The following is a 17599-nucleotide window of genomic DNA, read 5'->3' on the forward strand; positions in this document are numbered from 1 at the left end:
ACCGATTGTGCAAGTTCCCCCACTTAAAATGATGACAGAGGTCAGTAATTTGCACCAGAGGTACACTCCAACTGTGAGAGACAGAATGTGAAAAAAAAATCCATGAATTCACATGGTAGGATTTGTAAAGAATTTATTCGTAAATCAGGGTGGAAAATAAGTATTTGGTCACCTCAAACAAGGAAAATCTCTGGCTCTCACAGACCTGTAACGTCTTCTGTAAGAAGCTTTTCTGTCCCCCACTCGTTACCTGTATGAATGGCACCTGTTTGAACTCATCATCTGTATAAAAGACAGCTGTCCACAGCCTCAAACAGTCAGACTCCAAACTCCGCCATGGCCAAGACCAAAGAGCTTTCGAAGGACACCAGGAAAAGTATTGTAGACCTGCACCAGACTGGGAAGAGTGAATCTACAATAGGCAAGCAGCTTGGTGTGAAAAAATCAACTGTGGGAGCAATCATCAGAAAATGGAAGACGTACAAGACCACTGATAATCTCCCTCGATCTGGGGCTCCACGCAAGATCTCATCCCGTGGGGTCAAAATGATCATGAGAACGGTGAGCAAAGATCCCAGAACCACACGGGGGGACCTGGTGAATGACCTGCAGAGAGCTGGGACCAAAGTAACAAAGGTCACCATCAGTAACACACTACAACGGCAGGGAATCAAATCCCGCAGTGCCAGACGTGTTCCGCTGCTGAAGCCAGTGCATGTCCAGGCCCGTCTGAAGTTTGCCAGAGAGCACATGGATGATACAGCAGAGGATTGGGAGAATGTCATGTGGTCAGATGAAACCAAAGTAGAACTTTTTGGTATAAACTCAACTCGTCGTGTTTGGAGGAAGAAGAATACTGAGTTGCATCCCAAGAACACCATACCTACTGTGAAGCATGGGGGTGGAAACATCATGCTATGGGGCTGTTTTTCTGCCAAGGGGACAGGACGACTGATCCGTGTTAAGGACAGAATGAATGGGGCCATGTATCGTGAGATTTTGAGCCAAAACCTCCTTCCATCAGTGAGAACTTTGAAGATGAAACGAGGCTGGGTCTTCCAACATGACAATGATCCAAAACACACCGCCCGGGCAACAAAGGAGTGGCTCCGTAAGAAGCATTTGAAAGTCCTGGAGTGGCCTAGCCAGTCTCCAGACCTCAACCCCATAGAAAATCTGTGGCGGGAGTTGAAAGTCCGTGTTGCTCGGCGACAGCCCCAAAACATCACTGCTCTCGAGAAGATCTGCATGGAGGAATGGGCCAAAATACCAGCTACTGTGTGTGCAAACCTGGTAAAGACCTATAGTAAACGTTTGACCTCTGTTATTGCCAACAAAGGTTATGTTACAAAGTATTGAGTTGTATTTTTTTTATTGACCAAATACTTATTTTCCACCCTGATTTACGAATAAATTCTTTACAAATCCTACCATGTGGATTCATGGATTTTTTTTTTTTTTTTCACATTCTGTCTCTCACAGTTGAAGTGTACCTCTGGTGCAAATTACTGACCTCTGTCATCATTTTAGGTGGGGGAACTTGCACAATCGGTGGCTGACTAAATACTTTTTTGCCCCACTGTATATGTATGTATATTATATATATATATATTATATATTATATATTGCTCTGCATAAAAATTGCTCAGCTGTTCTGTTGTCAAAAGAATAATTGTCATTACTAGATATTCTTCATTCGCCAACTCCAAAGGGCAGGTTGAGTCAGCTTTTATGCTCCTGGTTTCTGTTACTCGTTTATGAAGTGTGGGTGTTGTGTCTGCGTTTTGACCGACTTCATTACAGATACAATGACTGTAGGCCTTGCTGTTATGTGTTGTGTCCTTATGTGGCAATATAAGACTGCCAGCCGAGTCCCATTCTTGTTCATTAGTCTGACTGATTATTCGAATCATTGGTTGCATTTTTAATTAATTTTTTTTTTTTTTTTTTTTTTTTTGTCATAGTTTGTTGCACAAAAGGAAGATTTTCGAAGCATTTTGTGCTCTCTGGTCTGTTGATTATAAAGAGGTTGACAGGAACTCGCTCGCCAGAGAGAAAACATTGCCCCTAGTTAGAGTGGATATGTCTCTGTGTTTAAATAAAAATTATTGCAATGCACATTTCAAATTATGTGCGCCAGTTTGATTGTTGAAATATTAATGTTTCAAGAATTTCTGTAAATGTTGTTGCCCCAGGTCAGTGTCTGCAGGCCTCAACTCTCCTGCTAAGACCAACTCAATGGAAAAGAAACTGCACCTTAAAAGCAAAGAATTACAAGAAACTCAAGACAAATGTCACAAGGTGAGCATTTACAGCCTGTTTTGGCTCTCATTCTTTGTTTTGTTTTTTTACAAACCTTTGTTAACAAAGCTTTCAGCTTTAATGTAATTTAGTAAATCCACAGTATATTTTGTCTTCTGTCTCTGTTATTTTGGCAAACTCAAAATGCTCCTTTGATAAGCAAATAAATAACATTAACATATTCTGGAAAGAAGGCTTTTTATTTTTAGACAAACTGTGAAATTGGACTTCCATAGTTTGAAACTTTGTTTTGAGCAACATCACTTCATTATTCTGGATTTTATTAGCAGATTTCTTGTGTTTATTCTGGCTGACTGGCCTAACACAGATCAAGGAAGCGTCTGTTGGTGCTGTTATGAGCCAAGTTCATTTTGTAGTGTGAAAAACATAGCAGCTTACTCGTTTTAAAGCATTCTTGGTTGGCCATTTGTTAGAAAAATAATTTACAGCTAATGGACCCCTTATTTATAGTGAAGTAAATAGCCACTTTAAGTACCTTATACTTCTGACGCAGGCAGAAGACAGCTGGGACACAAACCAGCAATGTTAATCAACCTTCAGGTGAAGATTTTAAATAAGTGATGTTTTCACTGCTGTGTTCAGATGGAGCAGGAAATCTCCAGGTTCCAGCGTAAGATGACTGACCTGGAGTCAGTGCTCCACCAGAAGGATGTGGAGCTGAAGGCCTCTGAGACTCAGCGGAGTATCCTGGAGCAAGACCTTGCCACCTACATTACTGAGTGCAGCGTGAGTCATACTGTACTACCAGCATGTCCATTTGTGTTTTATTGAATTAACCTCTTCTACCCTGGAGGCTTTCCATCTGTTATAAAAATGCATCTACCATTTCATGAAGACTGCAAGTGTAGTACAATCACTGAGGCATACAATAATGACTTAAGCATGACAATGCTATATGGGTTTAAGTTCTGTTGTACTAAGTATGGTAGAGTTGCAGTTGGCAACTTTTAGAACAGGTTAAACAAACAAAGTGTTTCCTTTCAAACTTGGGTTTTGATTTAGCAGAAATGTTGATGGCACTATTGGCCATAGTTTTTTTTTTTTGAAACTCCCTCTAGCCTTGTAATAAAAAAAACTCTGTAAAAATTCCTGTTTAAGTGTCTGTTATACAACTTGAAGTTTTGCAGCTTTTACTGATGAAATTGTGGGTTGTTTTTTCAATTGGAAATGTCAGACAGTAGCCTAGAGCTTAAGTAGTTGAAAAAAAAAGAAGGGTAGAATACTGTAAACTAACTTATTTTATTTTATTTTCTAAATCTTAGTGCACTTTGTGTTAGTCTGAAACACGTATTTGTTTGCAGAGCCTAAAGCGAAGCTTGGAGGAGGCACGAGTGGAAGTCTCTAGAGAGGATGACAAGGCCATGCAGCTGCTGCACGACATACGCGAACAGAGCAACAAGCTGCAAGAAATTAAGGAGCAAGTATGTAAATTTTCTCATTTAAATGATTCTGAATCCTCCTCCTCATCATGATAATGATGTGGGGCAGATGAAGAATTATTTCATGGACACTTCATGGTATTTATAATAAAACAGTCTAGTGAAATGGGGAAAAATGCCTTTAAACTGCATATGCATACTGTTTTTTGTTTTTTGGGGAAATTATTTGACACGGTGTTGTTTGTACCGTTGTAACTGATAGTGCAGTCCTTGAAAAAGGGATGAGATTACTTTTCCTCTCAGTGTGTCCCTGTCACACAGGGAGGGCTTTCCCTCTAAGGACTCCCTTGTCCTTAGCGCTCAAAGGTCATTCCTGCAGATGGCATAACTGCAAGGTACAAAAGTGGCGACTTGATCATTAATCTACAGATTCATCGACCCTTTAATTAGGGAGATGATACACAGTGTTTACACTTTTTAATATAAATTCATGATTTTAATTGAAAATTATAAATTGAACTGAGGTGAAAATTAAATCTGTACAAAAGAATTTTCGTTCTACCCAACTGAGGAGCTGGATCTGGTCATTATTTAGCTTGCATAACATGTGGTTGCTTTTACAGTAAATTTTATGTTTAATTTAATTAATTGTGTTAACCACTCTGTGCTTATTAACGTCAGGAGTACCATGCCCAGCTGGAGGAGATGCAGGTGACCATCAGGCAGCTGGAGGAGGATCTCTCCGCTGCCCGACGTCGCAGCGACCTCTATGAAGCTGAACTTAGAGACTCGAGACAAACAAGTGAGGAGCTCAAAAGAAAAGCTGTGGAATACCAACAAAGGATCCAGAAGGTATGTAAATGTGTATATGTTTTCACCATATATGTTTATAGTTCATGTCATGTCTAAATCTAAATTGAACCAAATAACAGGAACACTTTGTGCTTTGTATTTTTGATCTGCTCTAAAAAGCAAAGCACAAACCTGTTAAGAGGGATTGGAATGAAACTACAAGTTGCACAACTCATGAATTATGAACATGACTGTGTCACTTTACAGAGAAGATGATTTCTGTTTTGGCTTTTGATCATAAAATACAGTTGGATTCAAGTGAACTGCATTTCCTAGTTTGGGGGCATTTTACTTGGATATCAAGAGTTTAATATTTGACAGTTTTGTTGATGATAAAAACTATTAGTCTCATTTGAATCGGTACAGTCGTGTGGTTTGGAAGGGCCCAGAATGCCTCCCTTTGGAAGTGATCTGGGCATGGCAGACTGTGAGGAGATCCCAGAGCAGACCCAGGGTGCACTGCTGTAGTGATTACATCTCCCTGCTGACCTAAAAACAGGGGAGGGATCCTTCAGAAGAAAAAATGTGTGAAAAGTGCTTTCTTTGCTGCTGTCCTTACCCTCTTGCAGAATAAATGAATGATAATATGCATACTATAAATCAGAGAAAGGGCCTCATACACTTTATTGTAGGATATTGCAGTAAATATCAAATAGGTTTTTATTCATTCTCTTTCCATCATTAGTAATTTCTGGATCCAAGCTGTTTTTACTCATGTGAATCAAATATTTCAGGATGAATTTATGCTCAATTCTTATCATATTGTTAATGTTTTTAGGCAAAAGAGCAGGGAAAAGCTGAAGTGGAGGAGCTTCTCTCCAAACTTGAAAAGGTTTTCTTCCTTTTTCAAAAATGTGTACAGAGCTTACAGAACTGTATTTACCCCAAAGTTTGATTTTTTTTTTTCACTTTCTAAATTGTTTTTTATTCCCTTAAGACAAACTCTGAGCAGCAGGTGAAGATTCAGGAGCTCCAAGACAAACTGTCCAAGGTAGGTTTTTTCACAACTGTCTTTCATTGTGTTTTGTGTTGCTTGTTTTTTTACCTACATTTAAATTACTAAAGACTTTGGATTTTGTAATCTTTCCTATTTATCTGAAAAAGGAAAAAACAACAACAAAAAAGACCACTATTATATGTGTATGTATCCAGGATGAAGCTGTGCAGCCATTTCTGCTGTTGTTCCTTATTTATTCAGCAGAATTGCTTTTGTTTTTTGTCTTTTTTTTGGTTTATGTTTTCTCTTTGTCCTAGTGGGCAGAAATTGCACAAGCATATCAATATGTTTGTCTGGGGATCTACTAACAACCTTTGACCTCCTGATTTTTCCCCAGGCAGTGAAAGCGAGCACAGAAGCCACAGAGCTGCTGCAGAATGTTCGGCAGGCCAAAGAGCGGCTGGAACGAGATCTGGAGCGCCTGAAAGGCAAAACCGACTCTAGTGACACTTTAAAACGTCGTCTTAGGGAGACGGAGGTACCAGACTGACCTGCTAATGCTAATGCTTTCTAGTCCTATGTTAAATAACCTTTTTGACAGTTGGACTACCCTACAATTTTCTGTGTAATTAGCCTTGCTACGTTTTTGTTGTGTAAGCAGGAGGGCAGGAAGACACTTGAGAATCAGGTAAAAAGGCTGGAGATGGTTGAGCGTCGGGAAAATAAGCTGAAGGATGACATTCAGACCAAATCCCAACAGATTCAGCAGATGGCTGAAAAGATCCTGGTGAGAGCTACAGATAAGACTTGCTAATACTCTCCATCACTCCACCCCTAACTTCACCCCACTGCCTACTCAACCAGCCCTCTGTCCATTTATCCTCAACAGATATCGGAGAACATACATGTACACACTACATACTCTTCACTTAGATAGCTGAGCCATCACAAATGGCTACTAGTCATCCAGTATTGGTACATAAATAGGCTTTAACATATTCATGATTTTACCAGTGTCAGCATGAGCAGGCATCACTGCAGTCGACTTGTGGATTTCCAGCTTTTCCATGCAAGTTTCTTTTGTAATGTTTTTGGTGCAGTAGAGCATTTTGCCTAGTTTTTAATTCATCTGCTTCATCTGTGTTTTAGCATTTTTTTTTCTTTGTATGTAATACAGAATTTGTGTGTATATGCCTATAAATTATTATTTTTGTTAAAATGTAGTTGTTTTTTTTTATCTGTGGCCATCATGTTAGATTTATCCATTTACAACTGTAATTTGTCCAGGAACTGGAGGAAAACTTGAGGGATGCCCAGTCAACTGCCCAGAGGATGGAAACGCAACTGGTTCAAAAGGAAAGGCTTTATGAAGACAAGATCAAAGTGAGTCAGCTTAATGTTTCTCAGACTGTTGTAGATATTTTAAAGAAATATTAGCATATATGTTTGCTCCAGTCAGTTTTAGTCAGTCCTGACATTTCAAATAAGTGTAGCTTTGGATTAAATCAGAGCTGTCACATGTCTTACGGTGAGATGTGACACCACACTAATTAATATTTCCACGTCAGGTTATAAATTTACAACCATATCATTGAATGACTGCTTCACATGGGAGGCTGGAATCTAAATAGCAATGTGTCAAATTAAAACGGGATTTATTCACTGGTTCTCGCTCATCAAGGTTCTTGAGGCCCAGATGAAAGCAGACCTGGCTGACAAGGAGAGCCTTGAGGCCAGAAGGGCGCAGCAGGAGGAGGAGTCAAGGGAGAACTGTAAACTCATCAGTGAACAGAAAGCAGTAAGGCAACAAAACCTCATATCATCTCAGGCATTTGCTGTAAATTTTATACTCAGGTTGACACAAAGCCATATTTAAAACGAGTAAAGGTAACTTTAACTTTTGTGATATTAAAAGAAAAACAATATATGCAATTTATCGGCTGCTTAAAGTATTTTATTCCCTTTTACATATACTAAGCATTCCCAATCTAATCTCATTGGGTATAGGCTGTCTCTTATGCATTTATTTTAAGGATTAGACAAATATAATTTTTTGTTTTACACCATAATTTGTTATAGTACTATAGTAGTGATTTTTTTGTTTTGTTTTGAAATGTACAGGTTAAAAAGACAGATTAAATTAGAGTATCCTTCATGTTGCACTATAAAGGCTGGGCTCAAGTTCTAATCTGGTTAATATGGTAGACTTGAGGCAGTTAAGAAGCTTTTAGAGGTAGTCATCTGACATTGACAGTAGACGACTCAGGCAACACCTTAATAGTCTCTAATAGGATTTTTCTGAAGTAAAAGGTTTTTCTACCTTTAAAAAAAATGTGAATGTCCCATATTCTAGCCCGAATCTGGTTATCAGTCAGTGGAGAATATATCCTTGTGTTGGGATGTGATCTACAGCATGTTTTTGCACTTTCTTCTTTCCCAAAGACCATTAATGCTATGGATTCAAAGATGAAGAACCTGGAGCAGCGCATCGCCGAGTTGTCAGAGGCTAACAAGCTGGCTGCTAACAGCAGCATCTACACCCAGAAGAATATGTGAGTTAACTAGACCTTCTGCCCACACTGTGCTTTGATGAGTGTGTCCACACACATTGACTGCACTTACATCTTTGTGCAACATGGCTGATCTGTCCCCGCTGTGTGTATACAGTGTCATCTTTAAGATTAAGTACAGGAAATGCATTTTTCATGTAGTCTTAATAGAATATACAAACCTATTACCAAAGAAGTTAGTCTGCTCTACAAAAACAGAATTCAACAGCTTACTAACCATTTGAATGCTATTTAATTCAAAATGGTACAAAGATGACTTTAAACGCTAAAATATTTTCTTAGTTTCAATTATATACCAGTTACATATTTCAAATAACATACTGATATTAAGTAGCAGTAGGTAATAACTAAGTACAATACAAGCAATGCCAGAGTCTTTAGAAGGTAAAAAGTGAACAGAAAGAGCAAATTAATCAGCAATTCTCAATATAATGTCATCTACAATACATAATATTTTTAGATAATCCTGAGGAATTTCTCTATGCAGGCATCAACACTGAAATAAACATTATAGTTGTGAAACTAAGCTAAGGAGGACTTCAAATAAGCTTTTTAATCCATGAATGCACATTACAACTTTACCATTTGTTTGGAAAAGTAAATGCATATAAACAAGAAGCACTGCTTTTGGGTGTAAAATGGCAAGAATAATAACCATGCACGCTTTATTCTACTTAAGAGGAAAGATAAAGTTTTGGAGCAACATACAATGCCAGATTACATCTTTTTAAGGGAAGGCCTTGCTAACTTCAGCAAGAACATGGCAAACTACATTTTGTGTGCATTACTGCAGCATAGCTCTGCCATAAAATTATAAAACTCTGGCCTGCCTGCGCTTTTGCCTGTAGCGCAAATGGAATATTTTCCTGCACTGTGTTGTTGCAGCACGGGGGGAAAATATGCTTATTATATTATTAAATATGCTTCTCAGGTTCAACATTTGATAACTCGGCTTTGTAGTGTTTTCAAGGAAATATCAGGTTTACATTATTCACATTAATTTCAAATTTGAAAAAAAAATGCAATTAATGTAAATAATGTGAAATTAATTTGCACATTTAATAGAATGAAAATGATTGCATTGTGCTTTTCTTTATATTTTACATCGTATCACGCTTGTTTAATACAATTAGAGATGCACAGACTCTAAATTTCTGTCTAATATTGATTTTTAAGATAATAATTAGTCTAATGGCAGGTACCGATGTTTTAAATTGCTGCACTGTTCATTTTGTATTAGTGCAATTAAATTGTTTACACATTAAGCTCCAACTTTTGTTTTACGAATATAAATTCAAAACAGGAGATATAATTGGCATTTGTTTGTATTTTTGTCAGGAAAGCCCAGGAAGAAATGATCTCAGAGCTTCGACAGCAAAAGTTTTATTTGGAGTCTCAGGCAGGCAAGCTTGAGGCCCAAAATGCCAAACTAGAGGAACATCTGGAGAAGATGAGTCAACAGGAGCAAACCAAGAGAACCCGGCTGCTGGAGCTGGAGAGCAGGCTGCGGGAGGTGAGGCAACAGGAGGCCGAGAGACAGTACAAAATCTGTTCAAGCTCAAGATTAACTAATTCACTTTAGCCGACACACAGTGTAGCCTTACTATCCACAAAAGGGATTAGGGCAGCTGATCAGCAAGCGAGCTCAGATGCTTTTCAGATAAACGGCTAATTAAAAACAGATCTGTAATGGCACTCTTTACAAAATTGCAGTTCTCTTCCTGTATTATCTCTGGAGCAGTGCTGTTTAAGATAAGATAAGATAAGATAACCTTTATTAGTCCCACACGTGGGAAATTTGTTTTGTCACAGCAGGAAGTGGACAGTGCAAAAGTTATGACGCAAAAATTAGAATACAATAAGAATAAATACAGTACACAGCTGTACAGAATAGAATAAAATAATATACTATATACAGTAGAATAAAATAGAATAAAAATATACAATAAGATAAAAATAGAATACGAATGCTATATACAACTGAGTAAAAATACAACGATGCCAGAAAAGATTATTGCACTTAGTGTTATTGCACATGTGTGGATGTGTGTGTTTGTTCAGTTAAAGTCATTTATTAGCTAACAACTGATAAAATCCTAAACCATAAGAAAATGTAGCAGGACCAGAAGTTCTGGCATGGACAGTCAACATTTTACCCTCAAACTGGATGACTGATAATTGCTTGCAAGCATTAAACTCAAGTTATACTCGTATGTATGTAATGTTTTCAGTCACTGAGAAGCGCACCCCTCAATTTCATGATGTCTTTATGAACCCATTGCAAATCTGCTCAATAAAAAGAAGTCCCGGCTTAATTTTGAGGAACACAATGCCCCCTTTCTTCTGAACGCTCTCACCCCCCAGTGTGCTTGTCTGTCGACGCTCCTGGTCGACAGCCTGCTGACTGGATGTCATATTCTACCTCCACACGGTCTTCGCTACTGAGACATGATACACAGATTGGCACTAATTGCTGGCCTCTCTGCACCCTCGCTTAAACACATACACACTGTCCTCACACACACAAATATGTACTTCAGTTGTGATCGGCCGTTCCATCTGTCAAACACTTATGAAACAGCTAAATGAACCCTTGTGTATTTTTCAGCAGACTGAATTTCTGTATTTGCCAGTAAGAAGTGCAGAACCTGAGATTAACTAAAAGTGCATATTCATTCCAGCAGTCTTTCATTAGTAGCACTCTGCTTTCCTAACAATGTGATTAAGGTTAAAGTTATGCTGAAAATGATATTCAAATACAAAGTGTTAAAGGTTCGATTTGTTCAATATCAACGCAGTATTCACACTAACCCTCTCTGTGTTGTAGATGGGCCTAGAACATGAAGAGGAGAAACTGGAGATTAAGAGGCAGGTGTCAGAGTTGACCCTGTCCCTCCAGGAGCGTGAGTCCCAAATCAGCAGCCTACAGGCTGCACGTCTTGCATTAGAGAGTCAGCTGCAGCAAGCTAAGACTGAGCTGGAAGAGACAACTGCTGAGGCTGAGGAGGAGATCACGGCCCTCAGGGTAAGACGAGCAAGAGGAAGCACACATGTATGCAATCACAGTCACCCAAAGTAATGGTGGTATTCACCATTTCCTATATATGGATATAAGCCTGTATTATTAATACAATAATAACTTTTTTTATAGTGCTGTTAGTATGAATGGCATTCTTTACGATTACACATTATGCATACTCAGATTTGCTTGTATTTTTTCTTTTCATTTGCTCTTCTTCCAGAACCACAGAGACGATATTCAGCGGAAGTTTGATGCCTTAAGAGACAGTTGTTCAGTAAGTGATTCCACAGCCTTTTGTCTGTGCTTTCAGCAGCAGGAGATAAAATTCTTCAAAGGTTTCACAAGACCCTTGAATATATAGTGATTCATGTGTAGCTGCAAAAGATTGTTCTAATGTAACAATGTAGTCTACTGAATCAATCTTTGGCAGCAAAATGCAGCTTGCTGTGCAGAGCACTCTGTTAGCATTTTACTGGTGAATTGTTTTTGTTTTATTTTTTATAAAAGGTGCCATTACAGTTGTCACAAAGACAAAAATCTTTTTGATGCGCAGCTAACACATTACTTCAGTTACCTCTGAGTAGTGCTGAGACCACTTTAATTCAACTGTTAGGTAGCTTCCAATTTGTGCAGTTCTTTTTAAAAATGTACTGTAAATGTAAGATGAACATGTCCATCTATCGTCTTCAACAAATTATCTTATTTGTCATTAGTGGTGCAACGGATCATGGTTGATCCGTAATCCGAACCGATCCCTATCCACAGAAGAAAAGAGAGAAAAAAAAAAAAAAAAAAGTATGTGTATGGTGCGCGTGGTGGGTCTGACAAGCATAGTTATGGCCAGCGCTAGTGGTCCAAGTGGAGGAGCAGAGGAGTTTGCGGTATTTAAGCAGCCCTTTGCTGCCCAATCCGACCGGGCTAAAGCTATTACAAAAGCTATTGGGGTGTTTAACTGCAGACGGGAGGCCGTATTCCGTTGTGCAAAACAAGGGGTTTAAACTGATAAACGTGCTTGAGCCATGCTATGATATCCCGTTGCGCGTCCACTTTAGTGGCAAGATCGTTCCAAGCATGTATGAGCAGCAAAAGTTTAAAGTTATGGCTGAACTGTCCCAGGCACCTTCTGTTGCCCTAACTACTACAAATGGGTGGACCTCCAGGGCAACGGAAAGCTACGTGACCGTGACAGCTCATTATATCACAGTGGAGTGCGATAAGTAAATGTGTTACTTATTAGGCATCACATGTTAAATTTTTGTCTTTTTTCTTTTTTGCTGATCCGAAAATTGATCCGATCCGTGACTTAAAATCTCCTAACCGTGAGATTTTTGATCCGTTGCACCACTATTTGTCATGGAGTTAAAATAGAAACAAATTCTTATTATGTTACATTTAAAGTGAAACAACAGTTTTGTGGTTCATATGTGCCAAAAACATGTTTCCTATTTCTCTGACTGGAAATGACTTGCTGTCACTGTACTCATTACACCTGTAAATTATACTCACTACAGCTGTGCTATTACAATCCCACTTCCAAAGAAGTTGTGATGATATAAATTAAAAACAGAATGCAAAGATCTGGAAATCTCATAAATTTTCTATTTTATTCCTAACAGAATATAGAAAACTTTAAATCTTTAAACTGTAACATTTTACTCTGTCATGAAATATTTGAGGGATGTTTTGAAACTAAATCAGTTAATTAAGTGGCAGCAGATTGGGTAGCAAGAGAAGCAGAGTTTTTCAGAAGATGGACAGAGATTCACCAATTTGCCAAAACTCGCACCTACAAATAATATAATATAAGAATCTTTAATTAGTATTGAACTATGAATATCTTGTCATCTATGGTGCATAATATCATCAAAATGTTCTGAGAATCTGGAGAAATTTCTGTGTGCAAGAGACAAGACTGAAGATAAAAATTCGATGCCTGTAATCTTTGTGCCATGAGGTAGCACTGCATTAGCAACAGATACAATTCCCTCCCAGAAATCTCTTCATGGACTCGGGAACATTTCTATAAATCACTGTCTATGATCACAGTTCACCGTGCCATCCACAAATGCAGGTTAAAGCTCTGTAACGCAAAGACGTCATATATGCACATGATCCAGAAACGCTGACGTCTTCTCTGGGCCAAAGTTCTTTTAAAATGCACTGAGGTTAAGTGGAAAGCTGTTCTGTGGTCAGATAAATCAAAATGTAAAATTCTTTTTGGGAAACATGGACTTCATGTCCTTTTGACTAAAGAGGAGAGGAACCATCTGGGTTGTTACCAGCGCTCAGTTCAAAAGGCTGCAGCTCTAATGGAATGAGAGTGCATCAGTGCTTGTAGAATTGGCACCATGCACATCTAGAAAGACACCTTCAGTACTGACAGGTGTATACAGGTTTTAGAAAATATATATGCTCCTATCCAGTCAATATCTTTTCCAGGGAAGGGCTTGCATATTTCAGCAAGACGATGCTAAACTGCATACTGCACATATTACAGAGTTGAGTTCTAAACTTCACCAATTGAAAACATTTTGAACATCATGAAATGAAAAAAATTGGAGTTAGAATTATTACAACACAGCCAGTTTTGTGCATAAAGCCTTAAAATGTGTTCTTGTTTGCACGTGTAAACCTTTACCTGTTTGTGCCTCCTCAGGTGATCACTGACCTAGAGGAACAGCTGACACAGCTTAGTCAGGAGAACGCCGAGTTGAATCGCCAGAACTTCTACCTGTCCAAACAGCTTGATGAGGCATCAGATGAGAGAGAGGATCGGCTGCAGCTCAGCCAGGAAGTGGACCGCCTGAGGAGGGAGGTGGCTGACCGTGAGATGCACCTCAACAACCAGAAACAGGTAACAAAAACCGTTTCCAGACAAATTGCTGGCTTCTCAGTGTGTTGAGTGTCATTCAGATGTAAATCATTTTCATGGTAATGTGCCTTGCTTCAGTGAGACATTGCCACAACACTTATTGAATGAGCCTGTTTTATGAACTTACAGGTGAGATTTGACAGTGACACATACCAAGTAACACTTAATATATTAGATCAGAGTTTTCTGCACAAGGCAATTCTATTTTTCTACTTGTTTTAATAACTAGAGGGGTTATATACTAGTATTTATGGGAACACCTCCATAAACATTACAACGCAGCACTGGTAAACAGATCAGACAATATTAAACTAGCTTATAAACTGTGCCTCTGTGTGGCTCAGCTGTTTGAACCGGTGCACACAGTGTAATTTGCTGTTCAATCTCGTCACCAGGTTTTATTAGAAGTAATTAATGAAGTTAGCACTTTTGCTACATGTCATGGATGGTTTTTGCTGCTGTCTAGTGCTGTATGGGGTGTTTAAGCTAAATGTCCTTCTGATAACTAAATGCATGCAGTCAGTGTCTTCTGTCAGCTTCGTGCCATTCACTTACGGTGCTGAGACCATCTCATACCAGCAGCTGAATAGGAAGGAGTGTATCTCTGAAACAGTCTAAACCTAAATTAAAAGATTAGATGCTTACCACAGGTTAGTAGATGGAGTAGAAAGATTCATTATTAATTGCTCAAATATTGCCAGCAGATTAAAAAAGCAACAATTTATAATCCTTTTTGAATTTAATTTACTTTTTTTAAAACACAATTTATTTGTATTTTTTGTCTGAAATATTCAAGGCCAGAGAACCTATTATGATGCATCAGAGATCATTGAATAGAGACAACAATCACGTGGTATTGCCAAACGCTGAGAAAGATGTTCTCTTCAGTCTGTTATTTCATTTATGCTCTCAGAACATTGAGACACTGAAGACCACATGCAGCATGTTGGAGGAGCAGGTGGTGGAGCTGGAGTCCCTAAACGATGAGTTGCTGGAGAAGGAGAGGCAGTGGGAGGCTTGGAGAGCAGCTCTGGAAGATGAAAAAAGCCAAGCTGAGAGACGCTCCAGGGACATGCAAAGACTGCTGGACAATGAGAAGCAGAATAGGTGACATTCTTAAATTTATACTTGCGCTTATTACATAGAAAGTGGTCATTGTATGTCATTTCTATTTATAAATTAGTTTATTACAGTCATAACACTTTATTGTTGTGTTCAAAGGCTGCGTGCAGACCAGCGCAGCACTGAGTCTCGCCAGGCAGTAGAGCTGGCAGTCAAAGAGCATAAGGCTGAGATCTTGGCCTTACAACAGGCTTTGAAGGAGCAAAGACTAAAGGCTGAAAGTCTGTCTGATACTGTGAGTCTGTTATCCATGAACTAACTTTAACCCCAGCTTCAATCTTTCAAAAATATGGTTTGACTTGTAGCTGGGATGAATTAGAGGTTAACAGGCACTCACATGTTCTCACAGCTCAATGATCTGGAGAAGAAACATGCCATGCTGGAGATGAATGCCCGTAGCTTACAGCAGAAGCTGGAGACTGAGAGAGAACTGAAACAAAGGCTGATGGAAGAGGTAGGAAGTGAAAGTCAATTAACCTGCATGATATTTCTACACATATATTTAAGAAACTTGGGTTTCTTGTTGTTACTTATTGTAACTATTGCTCTATTGCTGCTGTTAGCAAACTGTACCAAAAAGATTTGTGTGCTGGTGTTCATGCAGCAAGCAAAACTGCAGCAGCAGATGGACCTCCAGAAGAGCCACATTTTCCGTTTGACCCAGGGCCTGCAGGATGCTCTGGACCAAACCGACATGCTCAAGACAGAGAGGACCGATCTGGAGTACCAGCTGGAGAATATACAGGTGCTCAGTGCAAACCTCTGCAGTAAGATAAAATACTGTGGTCTCTGGGGAGGAGTCCCAGCTGGATATTAAAATAGTGCCACTGATACCGGTGCATAAGAAGGATAAAGTAATCTTAAGTCATGCAATCCCAGTGGAAATTCTTCTCATAGCTGTCTTCAGAAGTATTTCCTTCTCTGAGCTTTTGTTTTCCTGCCTACAGGCGGTATATTCCCATGAGAAGGTGAAGATGGAGGGGACAATCTCCCAGCAGACTAAACTCATTGACTTCCTCCAGGCCAAAATGGACCAACCCACTAAAAAAAAGAAGGTGTGGGAAAATATTTACAAAATCTATGTACAAACCATGTTACATTAATAATCAGCTTCAAGGTAAAGCCAACTGAGTACTGTTTCCTCTCTGAGCAGGGTATATTTGGGCGGCGGCGGGAAGATGTAGGCACCACAACTAATGGGGCATTAGCTCCACAGGCCCAGCCAGCAGTTCCATTGCAGTACAGTGACATGAAACTAGCTTTGGAGAAGGAGCGCTCAAGGTGTGCAGAGCTGGAGGAGGCTCTGCAGAAGATGAGGATAGAGCTGCGGTCCCTCAGAGAAGAGGGTAAGGACGGAAATCTTGAGTGTTTTTAGTCTTTATAGTTTTTGTTTGTGTGGTGATTACTGAAGTGCCATGTAGCAAGACTAAAAATCTGTCAGAATATTTTATGTAGACAACACTGGATTGTGATCATCCCAGAAAAGGACAAAAGTTCAAATAAATACATCTACCCTCTAGTAAGCCCTTCAGTCTTTGCAAACAGTGTTCTTATAATTCCTTTTCCTCCCAAACTCCCAAAGCGGCTCATTTCAAGGACCATGTAGCCCCTTCCACACCAGCCCAGGCTCGACATCAAATCCTCATGTCAGCCATTGTCAAATCCCCAGAACATCAGCCCAACCCCAGCAGCCTGCTTAACCCCTCCACCCGCTGCAAGGAGACATCTACACCTGAAGGTTAGTCATTCACACACAGACCATAAACAAATATACAGCTCATCTAAATGCAGCCAAATTTGAACCTCAGATTCCCAAATTGAGGCTGTACAGTTTTCTTACAGGAGCATTCCACCTTATGCTAATAAATGGACTCCCCAATCACTTGTCTTGTTTACGTTGTGTTTTGTTTTGTTTTTTAAATGTGTGACCAGTTTCACAAAGCAGGATTATGAAGTGAAATAAAGTTGGATAACTGTTCTCAGAACATGTTAAGACTAGAACTCGCTCCAAACAGGAACATGGGCTGACACAAAGCAACAAAAATCATTGTTTTAGGTTTCATTCACGACATTTATCCAGCTGACTTTGTAATCCTGCTCGTGTCTGTCTCACAAAGCAAAGCAACAGTGGATTGGGCAGGTATCATTGGTTTTAGTCCAGGGTTTCCACCATCACAAAGCAAAATTATATCTTTTTATGCTGTTGATCACCATGGAAACTGAACATTTGCTGAATACTCTGTCATAGCTGTGTAGCTTGCTCAATAGATCACATCCAAAGGTATAAAGAAACAGTCTCCTAATAAACTTCTTTAGGAAAAACCTGAAATAACTATATTTGTATTTTCCAAATTATTGATGAGTCCATTAATACAGTGATTTTTATGATACAGAAGGTGCTTAGGGAGTACTTAGGGAATGTTGCTATACCCTATTTTAGTCTGTATTTACAGACTGGCCTAAAACAATGATTTGCCCAAATCCATAAGAGTGGTTAAGTTGGACTTGCTTTGTGTTTCAAGC

General features: G+C 39.1%; 1 protein-coding gene across 4 annotated transcripts in view; it reads left to right on the forward strand.

The window, feature by feature from the left end:
* Positions 1-17599, forward strand: part of cita (citron rho-interacting serine/threonine kinase a) — a 39976-nt gene that overhangs the window by 11796 nt on the left and 10581 nt on the right. For 2 of the 4 annotated variants that reach the window (XM_080892395.1, XM_080892396.1), the window contains exons 11-32: positions 2196-2301; positions 2905-3048; positions 3624-3743; positions 4383-4553; positions 5332-5385; positions 5491-5544; positions 5888-6028; positions 6149-6277; positions 6778-6873; positions 7172-7288; positions 7933-8042; positions 9399-9573; positions 10888-11085; positions 11303-11356; positions 13739-13936; positions 14868-15061; positions 15176-15311; positions 15426-15530; positions 15681-15821; positions 16024-16131; positions 16230-16422; positions 16659-16814. In XM_080892395.1, the coding sequence (XP_080748521.1) occupies positions 2196-2301; positions 2905-3048; positions 3624-3743; positions 4383-4553; positions 5332-5385; positions 5491-5544; positions 5888-6028; positions 6149-6277; positions 6778-6873; positions 7172-7288; positions 7933-8042; positions 9399-9573; positions 10888-11085; positions 11303-11356; positions 13739-13936; positions 14868-15061; positions 15176-15311; positions 15426-15530; positions 15681-15821; positions 16024-16131; positions 16230-16422; positions 16659-16814 (2900 nt within the window). The remainder of the gene's footprint in view (positions 1-2195; positions 2302-2904; positions 3049-3623; positions 3744-4382; positions 4554-5331; positions 5386-5490; positions 5545-5887; positions 6029-6148; positions 6278-6777; positions 6874-7171; positions 7289-7932; positions 8043-9398; positions 9574-10887; positions 11086-11302; positions 11357-13738; positions 13937-14867; positions 15062-15175; positions 15312-15425; positions 15531-15680; positions 15822-16023; positions 16132-16229; positions 16423-16658; positions 16815-17599) is intronic. The other 2 variants (XM_080892397.1, XM_080892398.1) reach the window with 2 other exon arrangements.

This window comes from Rhamphochromis sp. 'chilingali' (assembly GCF_963969265.1).
Source record: "Rhamphochromis sp. 'chilingali' genome assembly, chromosome: 9".
Classification (NCBI taxonomy): domain Eukaryota; kingdom Metazoa; phylum Chordata; class Actinopteri; order Cichliformes; family Cichlidae; genus Rhamphochromis; species Rhamphochromis sp. 'chilingali'.